The 20,492-nt window shown below is 42.2% G+C and overlaps 1 protein-coding gene across 1 annotated transcript in view; it reads left to right on the top strand.

Moving 5' to 3' along the window:
- KHDRBS3 (KH RNA binding domain containing, signal transduction associated 3) overlaps positions 1 to 20,492 on the top strand; it is a 162,470-nt gene that overhangs the window by 118,086 nt on the left and 23,892 nt on the right. Inside the window, exon 7 of the mRNA XM_024129440.3 lies at positions 15,749 to 15,831. Coding sequence (XP_023985208.1) covers positions 15,749 to 15,831 — 83 coding nt within the window. The remainder of the gene's footprint in view (positions 1 to 15,748; positions 15,832 to 20,492) is intronic.

Below are 20,492 nucleotides of genomic sequence, written 5' to 3'. Positions count from 1 at the left end.
CCTGTGCTCCGCAACGGGAGAGGCCACAGCAGTGAGAGGCCCGCGTACCGCAAAAAAAAAAAAAAAAAAAAAAAAATACTTAGTGAAATAAAATTAAAGCCAATTTTAGCAAACATTTAGTGACCTAATAAATAGGGAAGACAATGCAATTTAATAAAGAGGATATTATTCTGAGATGTAAAATACTTGGTTTCTAATCCTCCTCATTGTCTGTATCACATCTACTTTTTTTCTTGTGTGAACTATTTAACCTTTTTAGTTTCTTCATCTGGAAAATGCAGGTGATGGTACTTTACCTATAAATCAGCAGGTTAGACCAGATGCTGTTCTAACCTCTTTTCCAACTTTAAAATTCTATAATTGGTTGTTTTCTGAAACTTACTTAGTTTCCACTCACCCTAAACATGTTCTTTTAATAAGAAATTGTATTTTCATCAAATAGAAATCTTGATATTGAAAGGAAAGTCACAAAATAAACAAAGCAAACATTCTAATGAGAGAAACAAGCTAAAGGTGAGTGGCTCTGAAACTTTTGAATTCTGAAACAAGTTTTGAAAAATAATTTTAAAAGTGAGATCTTTTTTTAAATGCAAACTCATCTTTCAAGATGTATAAACTAGAATTGTCTTAGAAATTTTAATCGTATTATTTTTTAACTCATTTAATTATGGTTGCATCATCCTTCTATTCATGGGAGGTATTTACCATTCACTAATATCCCTTGATATCTTAATATTGTGTAATCAGTCTAAGCTTTTGAGCCTGAGCTAATGGGTTAATCACCTTTAAACATACGTACAGTGGGGCGTTCTAGATGAAGTCGTACGAGTTCATCAGAATTCGAAAGCTCTCTCAGGTACTTGAAATGCTCTGATTATGCAGCTGTATGATGTTTACTGAACAGAATGTGGAATTGTCCTCAAACCACCCCATCTGGTGTGGCATTGCCTACTTGAGCGGGGCAGGGGATGGCTGGGCCCACGAAGGACTTCTACGCGTTTTAGAGAAGGATGTGCAGGCTCTCTGAGGCTGCTGGGCCGTAGGAAGTAGCAGAGCCAAGCACATCTGACTAGGGCACCAGGCGCTTTTCTCTTCAGATCCTCCGATCAGGGCCTCCCCACGGGGGATGTGGTGTGCAGCGGAGCACGTGGTCCCCCCCCCCGTGCTTCCCCATACGCTGCTGCCCCAGCCCTCACAGTGCTGCCGGGTGGTGTCTTCTCCCAGACAGGAGGAAGGAAGGAAGGAAGGAAGGTCACTAAGCCACAGACACAGGGGATAACCCAGCCTGCACTGTGCAAGGGTGGACATCCCCTCCAGTGGCCTGCGGAATGAGAAGTGGGTGAACTGAGATTGGATCCTGGGTTCCCTAACCCGGGGTCTAAAGATTTTATTCACAATATTCTAACTTGTGTAGTGTTTATGACCTAGAAGAAGTGAGAAAATAAGTGAGGAAAGAGCAGAGCTGGAGACACAGTCGTAATTGTATAGCAGAGGCATCCCTAGCCATGGACCTTTCTTCCAGATGGATGCCCTTATCTGGTCTGTCTGACTGACTGAAGAGGATCCTGAGCTTTCTAGGTGCTTCTTTGTAAAATCATCAACTTCAGTCTTAAGGTCAGAAGTTGCTGCTTTAAGTTATTACATGTTTGGAAGGACAGTATCTGAAGGAGATGGCTTCATTTGGAAACGATCACAAAAGTGTAGAACAGTATTCTCCTAACTGTTTTAGTCTTCTAATATTTTTCTGATTCCATAACCACAGAAAAACAGTGTACTCTTCAACTTTTAGAAGTTGATGGAAGAAAAGGCAGCTGCCATTTGTTGGGTATTTACTTTATAGAACATATTAGTGTGCTGGGCACTTCTCCTGTATCATCTTATTCAGTCCTCACTTCAGCCCTGTGAGGTAAAGATGATCACCAGACCGTTTAGAGAGGATAACTAATTTTTCCCAAATCACACTTCTAGTTAGTAATGAAACTCACGTGCCCTTATTTTTCTTCACCAGCACTTTTCTCAGCGCTTTACATGGATCTGTCATATCCTTAAAACACCACATGAGATGAATATCAGTACTTTCTAGAAGTCATACAGCTGATTAGGGCAGAGCTAGAATTTAAAGCCCAGCAGTCTGGCTCCAGAGCCCACGCTCTTAACCAAGATCTGGTGCTTCCTGGACAAGTCAGTTTCATCTAATTTAGAACTCTTTGTTTGTGGACAGAGAAACTGACAGATGAATGGGAAAAATTATTTAATCACTTCAGACATGAGGGTTCCTATGCCAAACTTAGAGCAAGAGGCCCATGATTGGGTAGCAGTTGGTTTTACTAATCCTTCTGCAACTACTGGAGGGTGTGTCCTCAGGACTTCTGCCATTGGTTAACCTAACCCAAGTGTGAAGGGTCAAAGAGACAGTTTAAATGGGAGCAGAAATCTATACCTTGTGTTTGTACACAAAGACATGCCTTTCCTGCCTGTTCTCTAGCATCAGACTCATTGAAGCTGTAGGAAAAGAAACCACCATCAACAGTGTCCTTGTCTATAACATGGCTCCGCGGGGACCACCATGTCTCCGTTGGCCCTAAGAATAAACTCTTCTGAAATTTTGTCAACTAGGAACATCAATGAAAGCCTATAGGGAAAAACCAAATATATCTTTAGAATGTACACATAATTCTGTAATGTAGACTTTGCTTAAAGACTCAGGGAAGTTACATTCCTTGTCATTCTTCTGAGAGCTCACCTGAAGTTTTAATTGTATGACTAGTCTGGGAGTTTTGGTCCAGCTGAGAGTTGTACTAATGGCAAATTTTCCCATTGCAGTGACTACTGGCGTAATTTTTTTGACAATTAAGTAATCTCTAAACTGCTTCAATTTTCTTGTTTTCCACAGTGAGAAATTTAATTAAAACAGTTACAGATTGTGAAAAGGTTATTTATGAAAATGCATTTTAAATGTGGATTGAAAAGCCTAGGGACACCTTTTTATTTTAGATAAAAAGATGAAGGTTCTGTAATTTTTTATATCCATTTTACCAGAAGCAAGAATGAGAGCAGTGTGCAATTTACTTGAAATGTCTATCAGGAGCTTCACAAGTCTATCTCTTTCCTAAATTGCTTGAAAAGTTGACCTCTTTTAGAAATGTAAAACTTTAGGAAATAATTTCAGATTTTTAAGTTGTGAATATGAAGGGATTTTGTTTTTGTTTTTCCTCCTTTAAGCAAAAGCAACCCCCCAAAATGTGCTTTATTAAGGGAGTAGAGGACTCTGAAATGGCAATGTCTCTAAGGCACGGAAAGCAGATTCTGTCTCCCTAACTAGGCTTGCCCATCCAAGTAAGGTGAGCGAGCGATTGTAGTTGAGCTAATGTGAGGGGCGTGTCACATCCCTTGGGTGAATCAGGGCAGAGGCCGGGAGGGGAACTTGAGAACCACTAGACTAGTCCTCTGTTCCAGTGGATTTCCCACAAGAACCTGCCATCTTCGTTTTATTGATTTCCTTGAGCTTTTCACCAGCATGCGTAGAACTCAGTCCTCGCCTGCAGGTAGACCAGAGTCTCCGAAAGAACAGTTATCACCCTCACTTTGAAGCCTTTCACAATCCCCTGTAAACGTCAGGTGGTCATTATTTGGATCCACTTGTGTACATCCTATTTAGGGTACTTAACCTTAGAGTGATGACATCACTCCTTTATTTGTCTTACTGTTTCCCATTATATTTTAAGCTGATGATAGGGGCCATCCCTTTTTATCCACAGAGCCCAGAATTGAGTAAGTAATCAATGTTTGATTTCTCGATTCAGAAACAAAGCCCAGTGATTATTCAGGAGAGGAACACCTGCAGTTGACTTACATGCAGAGTGTTGAGGGAGGACAGAGGAAGGAAGGCTAACTGCTTGATGGAATGTGGGAAGACTTTCCAGAGGAAACTGTGTAAACCAAACAGGAAAAGGGGCTGGCAGCACTCAGGGAGAGCTGGGGGGCGGCGGGGGGGGGGGCACTTTCCATGAAGACTCACGTGACATTCAAAGGCATGGGCACACACATGCAGGTGCAGGCGTGTGCAGGGACAGCCAGAGCGCTCTGCTGGTACAGTACTGATGAGGTTTACTAGCGTCTTTTTATTTATACCTTTATTTTTTTTCTATTCAGTTTGTTTATAGGTTGAATAGAGCTGAGGTACATAACAGTACATGGAATCTTGAAACAGTACATGGAATCTTGAAAGGTACTTTAGGGCTAAAGCAGTTTAAAGTAAAGCCACATCATCAGGTTGGGTGATACAAGTGGAAGACCAGCTGGCCATCTCGATATGTCCTCATAGTGTGACATTATCTTGGGGAGTTCATTAAGGTACAGGGTCTGACCCTCAGTTTTGTAGGGTCAGGCAGAATATCAGTGGTTAAAAGCAAAGTCAGGAGCCGAATTCACTAGTTTGAAATCCTTGCTGTGCCTTTAATTGCTGTGTGACCTTAGGCAAGTTGCTTAACTGCTCTGTGCCTCAATTCCTAATCTGTAAATGGAAATATTAGTGCTTATCACACGGGGTTGTTAGGAAGATTAGATAAATTAACATATGGAAAGTATTTAGAATAGTGCCTAGCACATTAAAAGTAATATTTAGTTCGTCAGTTTACCAGTATTGCTCCATCTTTCAGGGCCAACTCTTGCTAACTGTGCCCCAAACATTAATAAATGAAAAACAGAATATCCAGTACTATTCACATCCACCAGGAAGATTAAAGTTAAAAGGATAGTTTCAGGTGTTAGCTGGAATGGGGTGCTATAGGAATTCTCATCCACTGTTGTGGGAATGTAAGTCGATACAACTGCTTTGGAAGAATGTTTGGTACCACATGTTAAAGCCGAAAACATGCCTCCCCAAGAGCCAGTGATTCTGCTCTGGGAACCACTCAACAGAGACTCATACTTGGATGCACCACAAGACGTGCCTAAGAGGCATGTAGGCAAAACTAGAAAGAAGCAAAGTATTCATAACGGGAGTGGATGAAGAAGTGGTAGTACAACCATACAGACCAAGTTTTCAAGCAGCAAGAAGGAACCAGGGGTTGCTGCCTGCAGCACCGTGGACAGATCTCACGGGCACGCCGTTGACTGAAAGAAACCTGGCACGAAGGAGTAGCCACTCTGATTCCATCTCTGTGAAGCTTGAAAGCAAGTTAACCTCCCTGGTGGTGTTGAAAGTCAGGATGGCGTTCCTTTGTGCGGGAGATCATAACTGAGGATGCACACAAGGGGGGCTGTTGATGCTGCCTTTCTTGATCCGGGTGCTGGTTACATAGCTGTGCTCACTTGGTGAAAATTCACTAAGCTGTGCACTTAGGATTTGTACCTTTCTATGAATTATTTTATGCTTGAATAAAAAGGTTAAAAATGTGATCAATCTGTGTATTAAAAACATTGTATTAGACAGACCAGATACTCTTGTTTATAACAGAACAGCACGTCTTCCTTCAAGCAGATTTGTTCAAGCCGAACAAACCTTCAGCACATCTGGTCCCTCTGCTGTTAAACCAGATGAGAATCTGAAGGTCTCTGGGTGCGTCTAAAAGCTGAGCAAGGAGTAATCTTAATACTAACATTATGAAACTCTGATAGTTGATGTTTTCATTGTGGAGAAACCTCTGCACCATGAGTCAGGTGTGCATCTAGGTGGGCCAGGAGCCCCTTCCCCTTCGTCATGGGACTGGAAGCACGTGCTACCTCTCTCCTGGCCAGTCCTATAAGAAAGAACACTTGGAAGGATGAGTGAACCCATATAAATCCGTCACTGCCAGCCAGGCATCCATTCAGGAAGTACTTATCGAATGCTTTCTTGTGCCAGGCACTGGGGACATAGTAGTAAACGAGGTAGTCGAAGCCCCTGTTCTCAGGGAGTCTGCATTTCCAGTGGAGGATATAGGTGATAATCACGTATGTTGGGTATTGATAGGAATCAGCTGTCAGACCCTTTTAGCATTTCTGGCTGATTTTCCCTTGGGGCAGCCTTTCTCAACTGGGGTTCCAGAACCCACAGAACATAGAAAATGATGTGCATAATTATTTCCTTAGCTTCCCAGGGGTGGTACAGATGACTGCTGTTCTAGATGCACAGGAGAGGAGTTGAACTCACTTTATACACAGTGGACACCTTAGGGCACCGGGCTTCACTCTCTGGTGGAACCCTGGTTGAGAAAGGCTGTGAACACGTCTACCAATTTCTGAAGAGGTAGCTGAGAAGCTGAATTGAGCCTTAAAAGAAATGCAGAATTTGGGAAGGATAAAACAAAATAGTTGGAGTTTAAGGCTCCCCAAGTTTGGGTTTAGGGGGCTGATTAATCCCCTAGGCTTTGGATCAGAACCCAGAAAAGCTATACTCCCAGAGGAAGGCTTATCATCTCAGTCCTGTGTGGGGTGCAGGTTGCTAATTCTTCTGTCCTCCACCAATAGCAGATACAGATTCTCTCTAGAGAAATAGAACAGTGTAGGCCTTAAATTATTTCTCTTAATTTTCATATGTAATTGCAGTTAATCAAAACTTACAGGCATACAAGATGAGGAAACAGTAAAAAACAGACCACGATAGATTCATATAGCAGACGCAAACTTTAAAATAACTGTGCTCTTTATAATCATGGAATTAAAAGATAAAGTTGATGATTTAAGCAGACAACTGGAAAATATAGAAAACAGCTATTTTAGAACTGAAAAAAAAAAGCAATGGTTTTAGTTGCAGATTAGACACAGATAAGGGAAGAAATAGTGTACTGGAGGTTAACCCAGTGAAAGAGAAAGACAGAAACCTGGATGACACAGAAGATTGCATGAGGCACCAAAGCCTCCAGCGGCACCTCATTCCCTTCAAGCCCCAAAGGCGTGATGTGGCGCCTGCACTTCTCCCCCGGCTCCCCCACTTTGACCTCCCCGCCTCAGGCCTCTGTGTCTGCTGTTCCTTCTGCCTGAGATACCAGCATAGCTAGCTTCTCCGTTGGCTCACATTTGTCTGCGGTCCTTTCTGTGAGGACTCCTCTGGCACCTGTCCAAGATCTCCAGCTCCTCCACGCTCTCACTGTGTTATGCACTGTGTACGTGAGGATTGATGTTTGTCTGCTTCCCCACTGGAATGTAAGCCCCATGAGGACAGAGGTGTTTGTTTTGTTTTGTTTGTTCAACACGATATCCACAAGGGCTTGGAACAGCAGGCATTCCACAAATGCCTGCTTCCTGGGGAAAATGGCAAAACCGATACAAAAATCCTTAGCATGAGTTACATAATGTGGGCTTAATAAAATTTAGTTATCCCCCTTTTTCTCATCTTTGTGCAATTTCTGGTTTAATTTTATTTTCTTTTATTTTCTGTTTACAAGTTTTCCCTTCCCTTTGTGGGATTTCTGGGTTAACCTCTTTGTTATTTTATTTTCTGTATTGTATTGTATTATATTGTATTTCTTGTCAAATCTAAATAAATCTAGTTCTATCTCAGATACAAACTGAGAGAAGAGAAGACTTTCTGTGAATAATTGATGTAGATGTGTTTTTAAAAGCTGTGTTCAGATGTGGATAGAATTACAACTACTGTTGGTCAGCCATTCCTTTATCTAAAAACCACAGTAGTCGTTAATACTAGTATTTGCAGAATGAAAATGTAGACATCACTGTTAAGACGACATTTTAAGAATTTATCACATTCAACAAAAGAAAAATATCTGGATAGCTCTGATGTTTCTCTGGCCTAATAGCTTGAGAGTGTTAAAAGGGAACAGGTCTTCAATAAAATGGAGCTAGCCTTATTGGGCAAGAACTGTGCCAAACAGCTTTCATAGATTTTTTTTTTTTTTTGGTTAATCCTCCCACAACCATTGGAAGCAGCCAGGATGTGGATTATGGTTATAAAATTGAGGTGGGAGGAGGGTAGGTGATTTCCCCGAAGCCACATAGCCAGTTAAGAGGCAGAGCTGGAATTTGAACATGGGCATCAGACTCCAAAGACTGAGATGAAGAAGTTGTTATGAGTCTAGAAGCTGCATAATACACTCCTCACAGCCATAGATCAACACATGGGGATGCAGTTTGATTGATGAATTAATGATGTCTTACTTAAGTGATTATGGGGGACAGATTCTTATTTATTTAGCATTGTAATTAATGTTGTGATTTTGTCCTTAATTATAAAATAACTTGGTTATGTGATATGTTCACGGTCATTGCTGATACTCAATGAGGATATTAGTATTATTCAGAACCCCAGCAAGAATGAATTTCTCAGAAGACTATTTTTAGCTAATGTGTGTGTTTTATAAACTCAAAATAATCAGGGTAAGAATAGACTTAAATAATCTTTTAACACTGTATTTTATGTGAAAACTTTTTACATTTTGAAATGACCAGGTTTCACCCTGCTGAGGTGGGGTGTAGCAGCATAATTGTCTTTTTTTTTTTTTTTTGCGGTGCGCAGGCTCAGCGGCCGTGGCTCACGGGCCCAGCCGCTCGGCGGCACGTGGGATCTTCCCGGATCGGGGCGCGAACCCGCGTCCCCTGCATCGGCGGGCGGACTCTCAACCGCTGCGCCACCGGGGAAGCCCTAATTGTCTCCTTTTAAAAGGACTCAAAACCTAAACATTATTTTCAAATCACTTTTGTAAATTCTCTGTTTAAAATGGTTTTTCCCAGCTTAAATTTTATACTTGATTTTACTTGTGACAGAAGTAGAATTAAACGCTGTTTCCTTTATCCTAGACCTTTTCTCTTCAGAGCAAGATTCCTTTGGTATTGGGCCATATGTCGGTGGAGTTTTCAGGTCGGGAATGGCAGATGAAGGATCCCTACCCGTGTTAGGGCATGTTTCGCCATAATGTGACCCCCCCGCCCCCTGGCACCTATCAAGTGTCCAGGTCACCCTACCAGTTCCATTTAGACATCTTCCTTATCGAAGACAAAAACTCAGAAGTGGCTCTTGATGAATAAGTCTCTTATAATGATTTGAGAATGTTTATTAATGTACATTTATTTCTTGTCCATCTTTGTTCACTCTTTTTAATAATGTTCTGACTTTCAGGAATAGAATACAGAGGGTTATTTTTTTTAATATTTATTTATTTGGATGTGCCAGGTCTTAGGTGAGACACACATGTGGGCTCTAGTTCCTGGACCAGGGATCGAACCCAGGTCCCCTGCATTGGGAGCGTGGGTCTTAGCCACTGCACCACCAGGGAAGTCCCAAATACAGAGTTTTAATGGGAAATTTTTTTCCTGAGGGCAGGGAATGTAAGATTGATAGGTAATGTTTGAAAAAAGAATTCAGGTGAGGTCTCCTTATCAAAATTTACACTATTTGAGTAAATATTGCATTTTACTCTAGCACATCTCCTCAATTTGCATTCATCTTAGAGAAGCTATTGCTATGTTTCCTGCCACTTGGTCTTTAATTAGTTCCTTTCTTTATTCATTACTGTGTTCCGGACATTGAGAATACAGGAGAACAAGGTCTGTTCCTTCCTTTTAAGGACCTTGTAGACCAGGGGGAGAGAAAGGAGGCAGAGAAATAATTGTGGGCGCTGTGTACCTGCAGGTTATCAGTTATCAGGGGAGCACAGAGAAGGGAGTGATAACTCAGCCTGGAGTCTCCCAGCGACAGACCTAAAGAGGGAACAGCATGTGCGGAGAAATTACAGCATGAAACAGACAGGCTTCCTCAGGGCCCTTAACATGTTGACGAAGCTTACAGTACACTCTCTCTCTCTCGTAGGAACCAGGAGAGAGGAGTGGAGATTTGTAAGCAAGGAGGCAACAAGCTTAGGTTTGCGTTTTAGCAGATAATTCTGGAGAAAGGATTAGATAAGGAAGTACTAGGCAGCTTCTGAGTGATTCTAATGCGGTCCCGTTGGGAATGTAGAGGAAAGAAATGAGAGAGAAATAGGAGATAAAGGAAGATCGACTGGCAGGTGGAATGGTGGTGAGATGGGAAAGTGGAGCATGGATTCTGTCTAGGACAGGGTCCTTCAGAGATTCGTGCAGACTGACGGTTTCCTAGCACTTGGTTAGAGAGGCGTGCCTGCAGTACTGCCTCACTCACAGGTACAGGACCCTGTTTTTAAAGTGCAAAGAAGGGGGATCTTTGCAGTGCATTTTAACAACATAAAGGAGCTCTGTTAAGCTTCTTCCAGAGGAAATTCAGTTTAGTTGCTTAGAATAAAGGAGTTTATCATGCCCAGTGTCCTCACTCTGGGTCGTCTGAGGAATGTGGCTCCAGAGGTGTGTAGACAGGCTGAGGCAAACTCGGGGCAGCTGAGAGGACCCGGTGCAGGAGGGATTTGGCGTGCTTTCCTCAGGAGCGTTCAGTCCAGCAGTCTAACGAGCATTTACTGAGCGGTCCTCGTTATGTTCCAGCCCTGCCATTACTCTGTGCAAAAGAATCGGTACCACACAGTCCGTGTTCATAAAAAACAGTAGGTGAGGCCAGAGCCAGTCAGTCGTTTCTGTACAGCAACAGCGGCATATGTTGGTCCATTGTTGGCATAACAGGTGTGGTGGACTCTGCGTTTGTGGGAGAAACAGAGGAGGAGGTTCATTGGAGCTTCGTCGTGAAAAATTGGCTAGGCAGAGAAGGCAGGTACAGAGACTCTCAGGGAACGGCATGTGACCTGGAAGGAACTTGCACGTGAAGCACCGGACTCACTGCAGAACAGGGGGCTGACACAGAGACTTTGTGACATGTCGTGAAGAGGAATGTTCTCTAGGAGAAAATGGAAATACGAGAAGTTACGCAGAGATGTCAAGTGTAAAAAGAAGCCGTTCAGCACATCTGAGCTCTGCCGACAGTGGAGTCCTGAGTCCGCATCCCAGGTCCTGGCGCTTTTTAAGAGTGGATTCTAAGCTTCTCTGTGATGGAACTATTGATAGCTCAGCAGCTCCCCGCTACAGTGGATGGATGATTCCACTCGATTATTTGTTAACTTGTGACAAAGAATGCATTCACTCTTCTTTAAAATTTCTAACTAGCCTCAGAAAAATCTGAAGAGGAATTTCATAATGTCGAATTATTTAAAGGAAAGCAGCCAGTCGTTGGGAACACTGGAAGATAAGAGCATTAGGAGAAGAGAGACAGAGAGAGAGGGCTGCTGTACCTCAGATCCCCCAGCCCTCAGACAAAAGCCCTCAGGTAGCCCGCCACCCTCATCCTTCCTGGTTCGTTGTAACCATTTGTTGATCTTTTGCTGGCTGACCTCCCCAACTGTTCTTAGCCAGTGACCTCATCTCCTTCTTGCAATAAAATAGCGGGTAATCAACAAGAATCCCCTCCCAGAAATGTACACATTCATCTGCAGTCACACTCCTTTTTCTTCTTCTGTCTGTCACAATCTGCTTTAAGCTTTCCTATATATATATATATATTTTTTTTTTTTCTTGCGTTAGGTGGGCCTCTCACTGTTGTGGCCTCTCCCGTTGCGGAGCACAGGCTCCGGACGCGCAGGCTCAGCGGCCATGGCTCACGGGCCCAGCCGCCCCGCGGCACGTGGGAACTTCCCGGACCGGGGCACGAACCCACATCCCCTGCATCGGCAGGCAGACCCCCAACCACTGCGCCACCAGGGAAGCCCTACTTTCCTATATTTTTCACGTCCTGTCCATTGAACAAACAATACTTGTGATGGAAGAGGCTGCACCCCAAGGCCAAATCCACCTGTGAAATCATCGTCATGAAAGAAGTATTGTGAAAATTGCATTTTTAATCTTTAAAATCTTCACTGTAAAATATGAAAGTCAATAATTCAGTGACCTAAACAATTTGAAAATTCAAATAAACTAGCATTGTAATATCTGACAGAATAATTGAACAAGGAATGAATGACATAAGTGTAGGTTTTAAATAGTCTACTACTTTACATTTCAGTTACTTAAGAAAATTCCAGTCATTTACTGGAGTTTAAAGAATCTTGATTCTTTTAAATAAGCATAGAAAGAGAATTCTGCATGGGTGAAGCCATATTCTTTTTAAGCTACTAACAAACTGCTGAAGCAGCCGTGGGCTCTGCATTTTGCCAAGCCACATGCTCAAGGCAATGACCTAGTTGCAAGTCCTGCCCTCCAGACTGACCTTCCCGGCTCCATGCCCACAGTTTCCAGAGAGAGTCCTGAAGTGCGGAATCTAAATCCACACTCCGTAACTTGGCCACGCGTGGTCTGGTATATGGGTGTCTCCAGCTCATTGCTCTCCCCTTTCGTGTGCATTCCACAGTGTGCTCACCTGAACCCTGGGTGAGAAGGGTTCTTGTGTCTGTACCTCCATTGTTTTGCACCTGCTGTTCATTCCGCCGAATTTTTAATAAATTTTCTCAGCTACTTTTGCTTTTCTCTGCTTTCAACGCTTCTGGGAAATGTTCTTCCCCTTTCCTTGCCCAGTGCACCCCGGGTGCTCCCCTTCTCCACAGCGCGTGACACGTTGCCTGACAGTTCCCTTCAGTCGCCTGTCATCTCCGTCCCGCCGGCGTACTCACTAGACGGGACACCCCTTTCCTGCCATGGTGCCTAGCAGGAGTGCCAGCCACAGGGTAGGGGCTAAGTAAAGGATTTTTTTTGGTTTTTGTTTTTTGGGTTTTTTTTTTAATGCGGTAAGATTACTTTCTTTTTGTTGAGATGCTAGCTGCTTTTGTTAATTCACCAGAATTCTAATATCTGCAGTTTGCTACTTATAACTCAAATCATCTCAAATATTTTTTGTTTGTTTGAATCTTATCTGAGAGCTTTCTCCTCCTTGCGTTGGTCACTGGAAGTTCATAGCTACATTAGCAACCTGCCTTCAGCCTACTGCAAGGGACACCATGGCTTACCAACAATGTGTTCTAAGGATATTCTTGACTTTTTTTCTTCCTCTGCCCCTGTTTAATGAGTATTCCTTTTAGATTCTATCCACGTTCAAAGTTCTGAACACGTAGCTCTTCAGCAAATATTCGGTTCCTCCTTTATGAGAAAACATTTTAAAAAATTTAAGGTGGTCACGTACAAATTGTATAAGTCTTACCCCTGCAAAGATAGTGTCATCCCTTCAGCTTAATTGTTGTCTTACAAAATGGAGCACATTACAATATACCTTGCTATTCAGATACTTTTGCTTTTCTAAATCAAATAAATTGAGGTATACTATTTAGTAGATGCTTCTTAATAGAGAGTAACTAAGGTCATCACTTTAAAATCAGTCATTTGGCTCCTACCCTTGTATGTAGTGGATCCTGGTGTTCTTCACCTGTGAGTCTTATCATTTTAGAAATCCAGGAGAGAGGTCTGCAAGGGTAATGCTTTACTATGATAGTTAATAATATAAGCTATTCTTTATAAAGTTCTTAATACGTATCTGGCATTTTGCTGGAATACATACATATGTATGTGTAATTTCTCATCCTTTCAGGATACTTCTTAAGGATTCACATTTTACAGGTAAAGAAACAGATTCTGAGGAAGTGGATGAACTTGACTGAGATCAGTGACAGTAAAACACAGAAGCCCATCTGACTCCACATCTTTTCTCTTACCCCTTGACCACATTTCTCCACTTCAAAAGCTCTGGTGATGATCATTAAATTGATTACCATTGATAATACTGATGTTCCAAAATACTTAGATTATTTCCTGGCTCTTTTAAATATTAAGTAAATACCAGTAAGTCCAAAGTCACTATGTAATTGATTATCCCCAGAAACTTAGAAATCAGTTGTAGGGTAAGCGTCACACATTCATAGATACAAATGTCATTGAGCAACATACCTAATTTGATCTTACAGAACGATCATTTCTCTGGACCTTTTTCAGTTCCAAAATACCTTTAAAATAACCATAGTATATTTGTTATCACATCTGCAAAATGTCCTCATAGAACTAGGAGAGTGGCTTTAGCTCTTCTTGGGTTGTTGTTTATTGTTGAGTTATGAGAGTTCTTCATATATTCTGGACACTAGACCATTATCAGATATGTGATTTGCAAATACTCTCTCCCATACTGTAGATTGTCTTTTCACTTCCTTGCTAATGTCCTTTGACATAGAAGTTTTTAGTTTTGCTGGAGTCCGTTTTATTTATATTTTTTTGGTTGTTTGTGCTTTTGTTAGCATATCTAAGAAACTAATAACCAAGGTCACAAAGAGTTACACCTGTGTTTCTGCTGTTCAACCTGGCTAGTGAATTTTTCATTTGAGTTGTTACACTTTGCACCTCAAGAATTTCTTTGGATTCTTTTCTGTATTTCTTATATCTATATTAATATTCTCTGTTTTGGTGAGGCATTGTTCTAATACCCTTCTTTAGCTTTTTAGATACAGGCTATCATTTAGTTCCTTGAATATATTTCAAGTAACTGATTTAAAGTCTTTGTCTAGTGGGATGAATTGGGAGATTGGGATCAACCTAATTGGGATTGACCTGTGTGCACTAATATGTATAAAATAGATAACTAATAAGAACCTGCCGTATTAGCACAGGGAACTCCACTTCACTGTGCAGTAGAAACTAACACAACATCGTAAAACAACTGTACCCCCATAAATAATAAAAATAAATAAAGTCTTTGTCCAGTAAGTTCAGTGTCTCAGCTTCATCAGGGATGTTTTTCTATTGACTACTTTTTTTCCTCGTATATAGACTATACTTTTGTTTTTTCTTTGCATGTTGCATAATGGTTTTTGTCTGTTTAAAACTGGACATTTAATATAGTGTGTCCGTGTGAAAATCAAATTCTCCTTCCTCCCTAGGATTTTTTTTTTCTTGATTTAATTACTTTTCCAAACTAATATCGTAAAGTCGATATTTATCATGCGTTGCCACAGAAGTGTCTTTTCTCTCTTACCTCAGTGGTCAGCTAATGATTGGGCAGAGATTTTGTCAAATGCTTGGAGATTAAGTCTGTAGTCTTTACCACGAGGCTGTGGGTACCTGCTGGAGCTTGTCCTCAACACTGAGCCAATCAGTTTACAACTCACTGGCTTAGCCTTGACTTTCCTTCTTATACTGGACCTCAAGGTCAGCCAGAGGAGAGAGCTCAGGGCCTTCTCAGGTCTGTCCTGGGCAAGTACGTGACACTGTAGCCTTTGAGATTCCAGAAATATGTCAGAACTTTGCAGAGCTCTTATGGACGTCTCATTCCCCCACTTTTCCTTGTAAGCTTTTTGGTTAGCCTGTTATTTGCTCCAGTTTTTCTCCACCACTTCAAGCAGCTAAACTCATAAACAATTGCCTCTAATTATTTTCTTCAAATACCCTGAGGGAAAAGGCTGTGTGCACTGGATGAGCTCCCAGTCAGGTCAAATAAAGGCAATCCTCTGGGGATGGGGTTTTGAACGCCTCCACCCTGCCCTGCCCCCTCCAGTGACCTCCATCCTGCTGGTTTCCTCCTTGCTGGATTGCAGCTCCTGCAGAGCTGGGGGTGAGGGTTGGGAATAGGACCGAGCTCACCCTTCATTCCAAGGTGCAGCCAATTTTTTAAATGTAAATGCTCCCTAGATCTCTGCAAGCCTCTGGTTAATTTCCAGGGATCTAAAAATGTTGATTCTAACAATTTTTACCAGTTTCTCTTTGCTTTTTCAGGAGAATTTTTGGAGGTTCTTACTCTATCATTTTCACTGATGTCACTTTTATATTTTTCCTTACATTATAATTAGATATATAGTTAAATGGTAGCTGAATTAATTCACTTAAAGCAGAATGCGTCTTCCTTTCCAGAAATTTCTCTGAACTTTTTTGTACTTCTCCTGTTATATTTTAGGACTATGATGACGGATATGGCACTGCTTATGATGAACAGAGTTATGATTCCTATGATAACAGCTATAGCGCCCCAGCCCAAAGGTAAGAGTCAATCTTTATGTCCAGACCCCATAGCAGACACTTGTGCCCTTCCACATTTGCTGTACTCTGGGAACAACAGGATGATGATTGGCCAGGGACGGTGATTTGACTTGGCCTGCTTTGTTTTTGTTTGTTTTAATTGGAGAAGCACTATCTGTCCTACCGAATAGCATGTATTGCTCTCAACTTTACTGTAGTGCTAAAGCAATAAGTCTTGGAAAATAAAATTGGAAATTTTATTTGCTCTAAAAATTTAACTTAAGCGTTCAGTATATTCTAAGGAAGAACAGTGTCTACCAAGTCTGTGGCTCTTCAAGTCCTAAGGCCCAAAGTCATATCAGAAATGTGTAAATATCCCACATTGTCAGTGCCTGGAGATGGAAGTGACAAAAGTTTTTTCAGTGTTCATAGGTCATTTCTGTTTCTTAGCAGCAGTGCTCCTGTTTTCGAACAACTTCAAATTCCTATTTGTGAAAAATGAGTGCGTTCTAATTCATTTTCTAAAGAAGTGTTGACTTAGAAAAGAGTGTTATTAGAGGGAAACACAGCTTCATAGTTACGTCTTCTGATAGTAGACCTTGATGTCCATTGATACGTGAAATCCGTGTTCTGTTCAGAATGTTTTCCTAAATGCCTAGAAACCTCTTGCTTTATGTTTAAAATTCTAAGTGATAGACAAAGACAGACATACGCAAACCAAAATACTGGCTTTATGAAGCATAAATAAATATGGACTACATGGTTACTTCGATGAAGCATAAATTCACTTTTGAACTCATACAGGGCCAGGCGAGCTTTGAACAGACAGGCACCCTGGTACTGAGGTTGACAGGGATATAATTTTTTCTCTTTTTGTTCATGCCAGATTTTTTTACTTACATAATTTATAACAATTAAGTAGCCTTTAAACTTTGACTCCCAACTGGTCTTCTATACGGGAAGCCTTGTGCATGGTGTTTGCATCCTTGCGGGTTTTGGCACGCCCGGGGGTGACTGGCACACAGTGGACGCTAGACAGGACTTTACGTGTCTCACCCTGTATAGGTGTCCCGGCAATGTCACGAAGTATGTGGGGCTTTTCCCGTTATACAGATGAAGGGAAGGAGCACAGAGCATAAGATTAAGTAATTAGCCGGAAATCACACATGGAGTGCAATCCTTTAAAGACTCACACGTCTCATTTAATCTGAACGGCAACAGCAGGAGTTAATGTGCCTGTTTTACAGATGATGAAACTGAGGCTCAGAGAAGTAAATGACTAACCCAGAATGTGAACCAGACTTGGAAAGCCTGTAGTCTTTCCACTTTAAGCTGTGATAACATATTAATATGACTGATCACAGGCATTCGTTCCTTTGGTCATTTATTCATTCAGCCAACATTTATTAAATATCCACTACGTGTATTAAATATAGGCACTGTGCTCGCTGTTGGATTACAAAGATTACTGAGACAGAGACCCTCTCCTTGGGAAGTTCACAGGCTAGAATGAAATACAAATATTTAAAAGCAACATAATATGGTAATCACATGAGAGTCTGAGGAAAAACACAGTATTTCCATAAGAAGACAGTGCTCAAGTCTGGTTGGGAACGCTGGGGACATTTCACTGAGAAAGGGAAGGGGAAGTGTAGGGGTCACCAGGGTACAAACAGGGAAGGACATTTCCCACAGCCAGGGAGAGCAAGGCACAGAGCCTGACACAAGAAGTGCTGCCTGAGCTGGAGGGCGTGGCGCATGGGACAGATGAGGCAGGAGAGGGAGTGAGCGCATCCTCCCCAGTCTCAGGGTGCAGGCTCCGGACCGGACCCTGGGCAGCAGCAGGGAGCCAAGGGAGTGGTGTGTTCACACCTGGATTCGGAGAAATGGATTCGAAGGCAGTAGAGAGGCCAGGTTGGCAGATGGTGAGCCTGGAGGCAGAGACCCATCAGGAGGCTGGCATGTTCCGAATTATAAGCCCTTTAAATGTCAGGAAGACTCACGTGAAAGAAACACCTTTCACGACAGCCAGCCCACCTGCCCGGAAGTGATCTTTTCAGTGCCACCTGAAGGAGTTACAGAGAATTGTATGAGAATTCCACACGTAGGCAAGTGCAGAAGTCACTGTTGGTCGGTTATTCTTAAGATTCATTTAATCCTCATAACCTGTGAAATAAGTGTCAGTCCTTTTAAAGAAGAAAAACTGGTTTACAAAAATTAGGTAACTTGCCTAAGATCATGCAACTTACAAGCGAAGGGGCCCGACTGAGCACCTCGGTCGGTCTGTCTGTCTGTCTGTCTGTCTTCCTCTTCACCGTCTACTGTAAATCACAATGAAGCAGCTATATTACGGAGCAGCGTGAAGAAATGGTTCCAGGTGCTGTATTAGTTTGCTAGAGTTACCATAACAAAATACCACAGACTGTATTTAAAGCAACAGAAATTTGTTTTCCCAAGGTTCCAGAGGCTGGAGGTCCAAGATCAAGGCGTTGGCAGATCTGGTTTCTTCTGAGGCCCCTCTCCTTGACTTGCAGCTGGCCGCCTTCTCACTGTGTCCTCTGCGCGTGCATCCCTGCTTTCTCTTTGTGTCCAAATTTCCTTCCTTGTAATGACAGCAGTCAGACTGGACTAGGGCCCACAAAAGGCCCCATTTTAACTTAATCACCTCTTTAAAGATGATTGATTGTCTCCAGATATACATTATAAGGTACTTATAATAAGGTCAGGGCTTCAACATATGATTTAGGGGGAGACACAGTTCAGCCCATAACATGCACATATTATAACATCGGTTTAAGTACAACACTATGTATCTCATAATTAGAAATCTAGTATAAATCAGTTAGGAGAGCAGATTTTGAAATCATCCCCGGGATTGAGTAGTGGGTGTTGACCAGGAAATCACCATCACTATCAGCTTCAGTAGTGAATGTTGCCTGTGTGCTTGGTGTACTATACCATGGGCTTCACATAGATTCTCTTTCCCCTCTCAACATGCCCTGAACTATTGCAAAATTCAAGTCTAAACATGTCATTCCCTTGCATACAGGTTCAGAGAGGTTAAATCGCTTATCCAAACTCACAGGCTGAGCAGTGGTAGATCCACATTGGCCCCAAGTATCCTGGTTTGTACTTCCATTGCCTTTCAACTCTCCTTTTGTCATGGTTTTGATTTCAGTTACTGAAACTGGTTCCTATTAATATTTTCCATATTCAGTATTCAAAAATCTGATATTTTGTGATGCTTTTAAATCCCTTAGGAATCATGCTTTCATCTGAACTGGAACTGTTGCCTTATCAGACTGTGGAATGCCTTAATCAAACCTAAGAATTTCATTTATCCTGCATATTAATGTTGCGGGCTAAGACGAATGAAATTAAGAACTTTGTTTTTCCAATTTTACATGAGATCCTTTCAGCAAAGAACATTCACGGCCACTACTTTCAAGGAGCAAACAACCTGGTATCCACTAACAGATAATACCATGTAACACGAGATATTCTGGGGTTTAAAATTTCTTGGTTTTTACACTCCAGGTTCTGTGAAATTTATTTCAAACTTGAATAATTCTCTCTATTCAGAATTTGAAAGTACAGTCTGTGCTGTAGTTATATAGTTCAGCATTACTGCAGAATTCTTTACTTGGTCTCCTTTTATATTACAAGCTGTTCGGAAAATGTTCTTTGACACGTAAAGACGTAGTGGAAAGAGCACAGAGCAGAAGTTATTAGGACCGCACTGCCCACCCTGGCAGCCTCCAGCACACACGCCTGTTGAATGCTTGAAAGGTGTCTAGTCCAAAGGGGGATGTGTTGGGGGTGTCAGGCACATACCCGATTCCAAAGGCGGTGTGGAGTAAAGGATGCAAAATAAATGCACGATTAACATCAACATCACCTGTTTCTTTTTACTGTTTGTTTAAACATGGCTACTAGAAAACTCTAAATTACAAATTTCCCTTGGACCGCGCAGAGTTAAAAGACGGTGGTGTCTGTGGCACCAGCACAGAGGAGCTGTGTCTCAGGGTCAGGGCACCGCACCCTCGGGGCAAGCAAGTCAGCTCACCAGGAGCAGAAAGAGAAGTGGAGAGTGTCCAGTTACATTGAGCCTTTTGAAACTTCTATTTTGAAGTTTTGTACTATGTTACTACTACTATAGCACACATGTTACCCATAAGTAGTTTCAGTTACAAGCTCAAAAACCATTTCTTTCTGATGCAGACGTGTTATCAGACACGTCTGCAGACCCAGGCCACGGTGCAAGCGTCTGACGGAGCTGGGTTTAGGTCCCGCTTTAACGCTTACTGGTTATGTGACTGTGGGCAAGTTATTTCACCTCTCTAAGCCTCCATTTGTAAAATGTGTAACTTGGTTTTTTCTTTGGAGGATCGACCTGAAGGTTGAACGAGACAGGAAAGCCCACAGCCCTAGTGAACCGCGTGGAGGTAGGCGGGCTGCCCAGCGTCTTCTCTGTGAGGGACTAAATGAGACCTTCCCCGGCGTAGTTCCGCATTCCACCAGGTGGTTAGCGTAGCGCTGAGGGAGCCCCAGTGCCCGCCCTCGCCCGCAGCTCTGAATTTCTTCTCATCCCATTTTGCACCGGGATGGCCGCGAGAAGCCGGTGCTGGTAAATCTGGAAGGACCAGGGAGAATGAGAAGGGAGAGAGAGAGGGCACCCTGTG

Source organism: Physeter macrocephalus, chromosome 15, assembly GCF_002837175.3.
Source record: "Physeter macrocephalus isolate SW-GA chromosome 15, ASM283717v5, whole genome shotgun sequence".
In the NCBI taxonomy this organism is placed as follows: domain Eukaryota; kingdom Metazoa; phylum Chordata; class Mammalia; order Artiodactyla; family Physeteridae; genus Physeter; species Physeter macrocephalus.
Note: the sequence above shows the minus strand (reverse complement) of the source record. Positions and strands in the feature narration are given on the sequence as shown.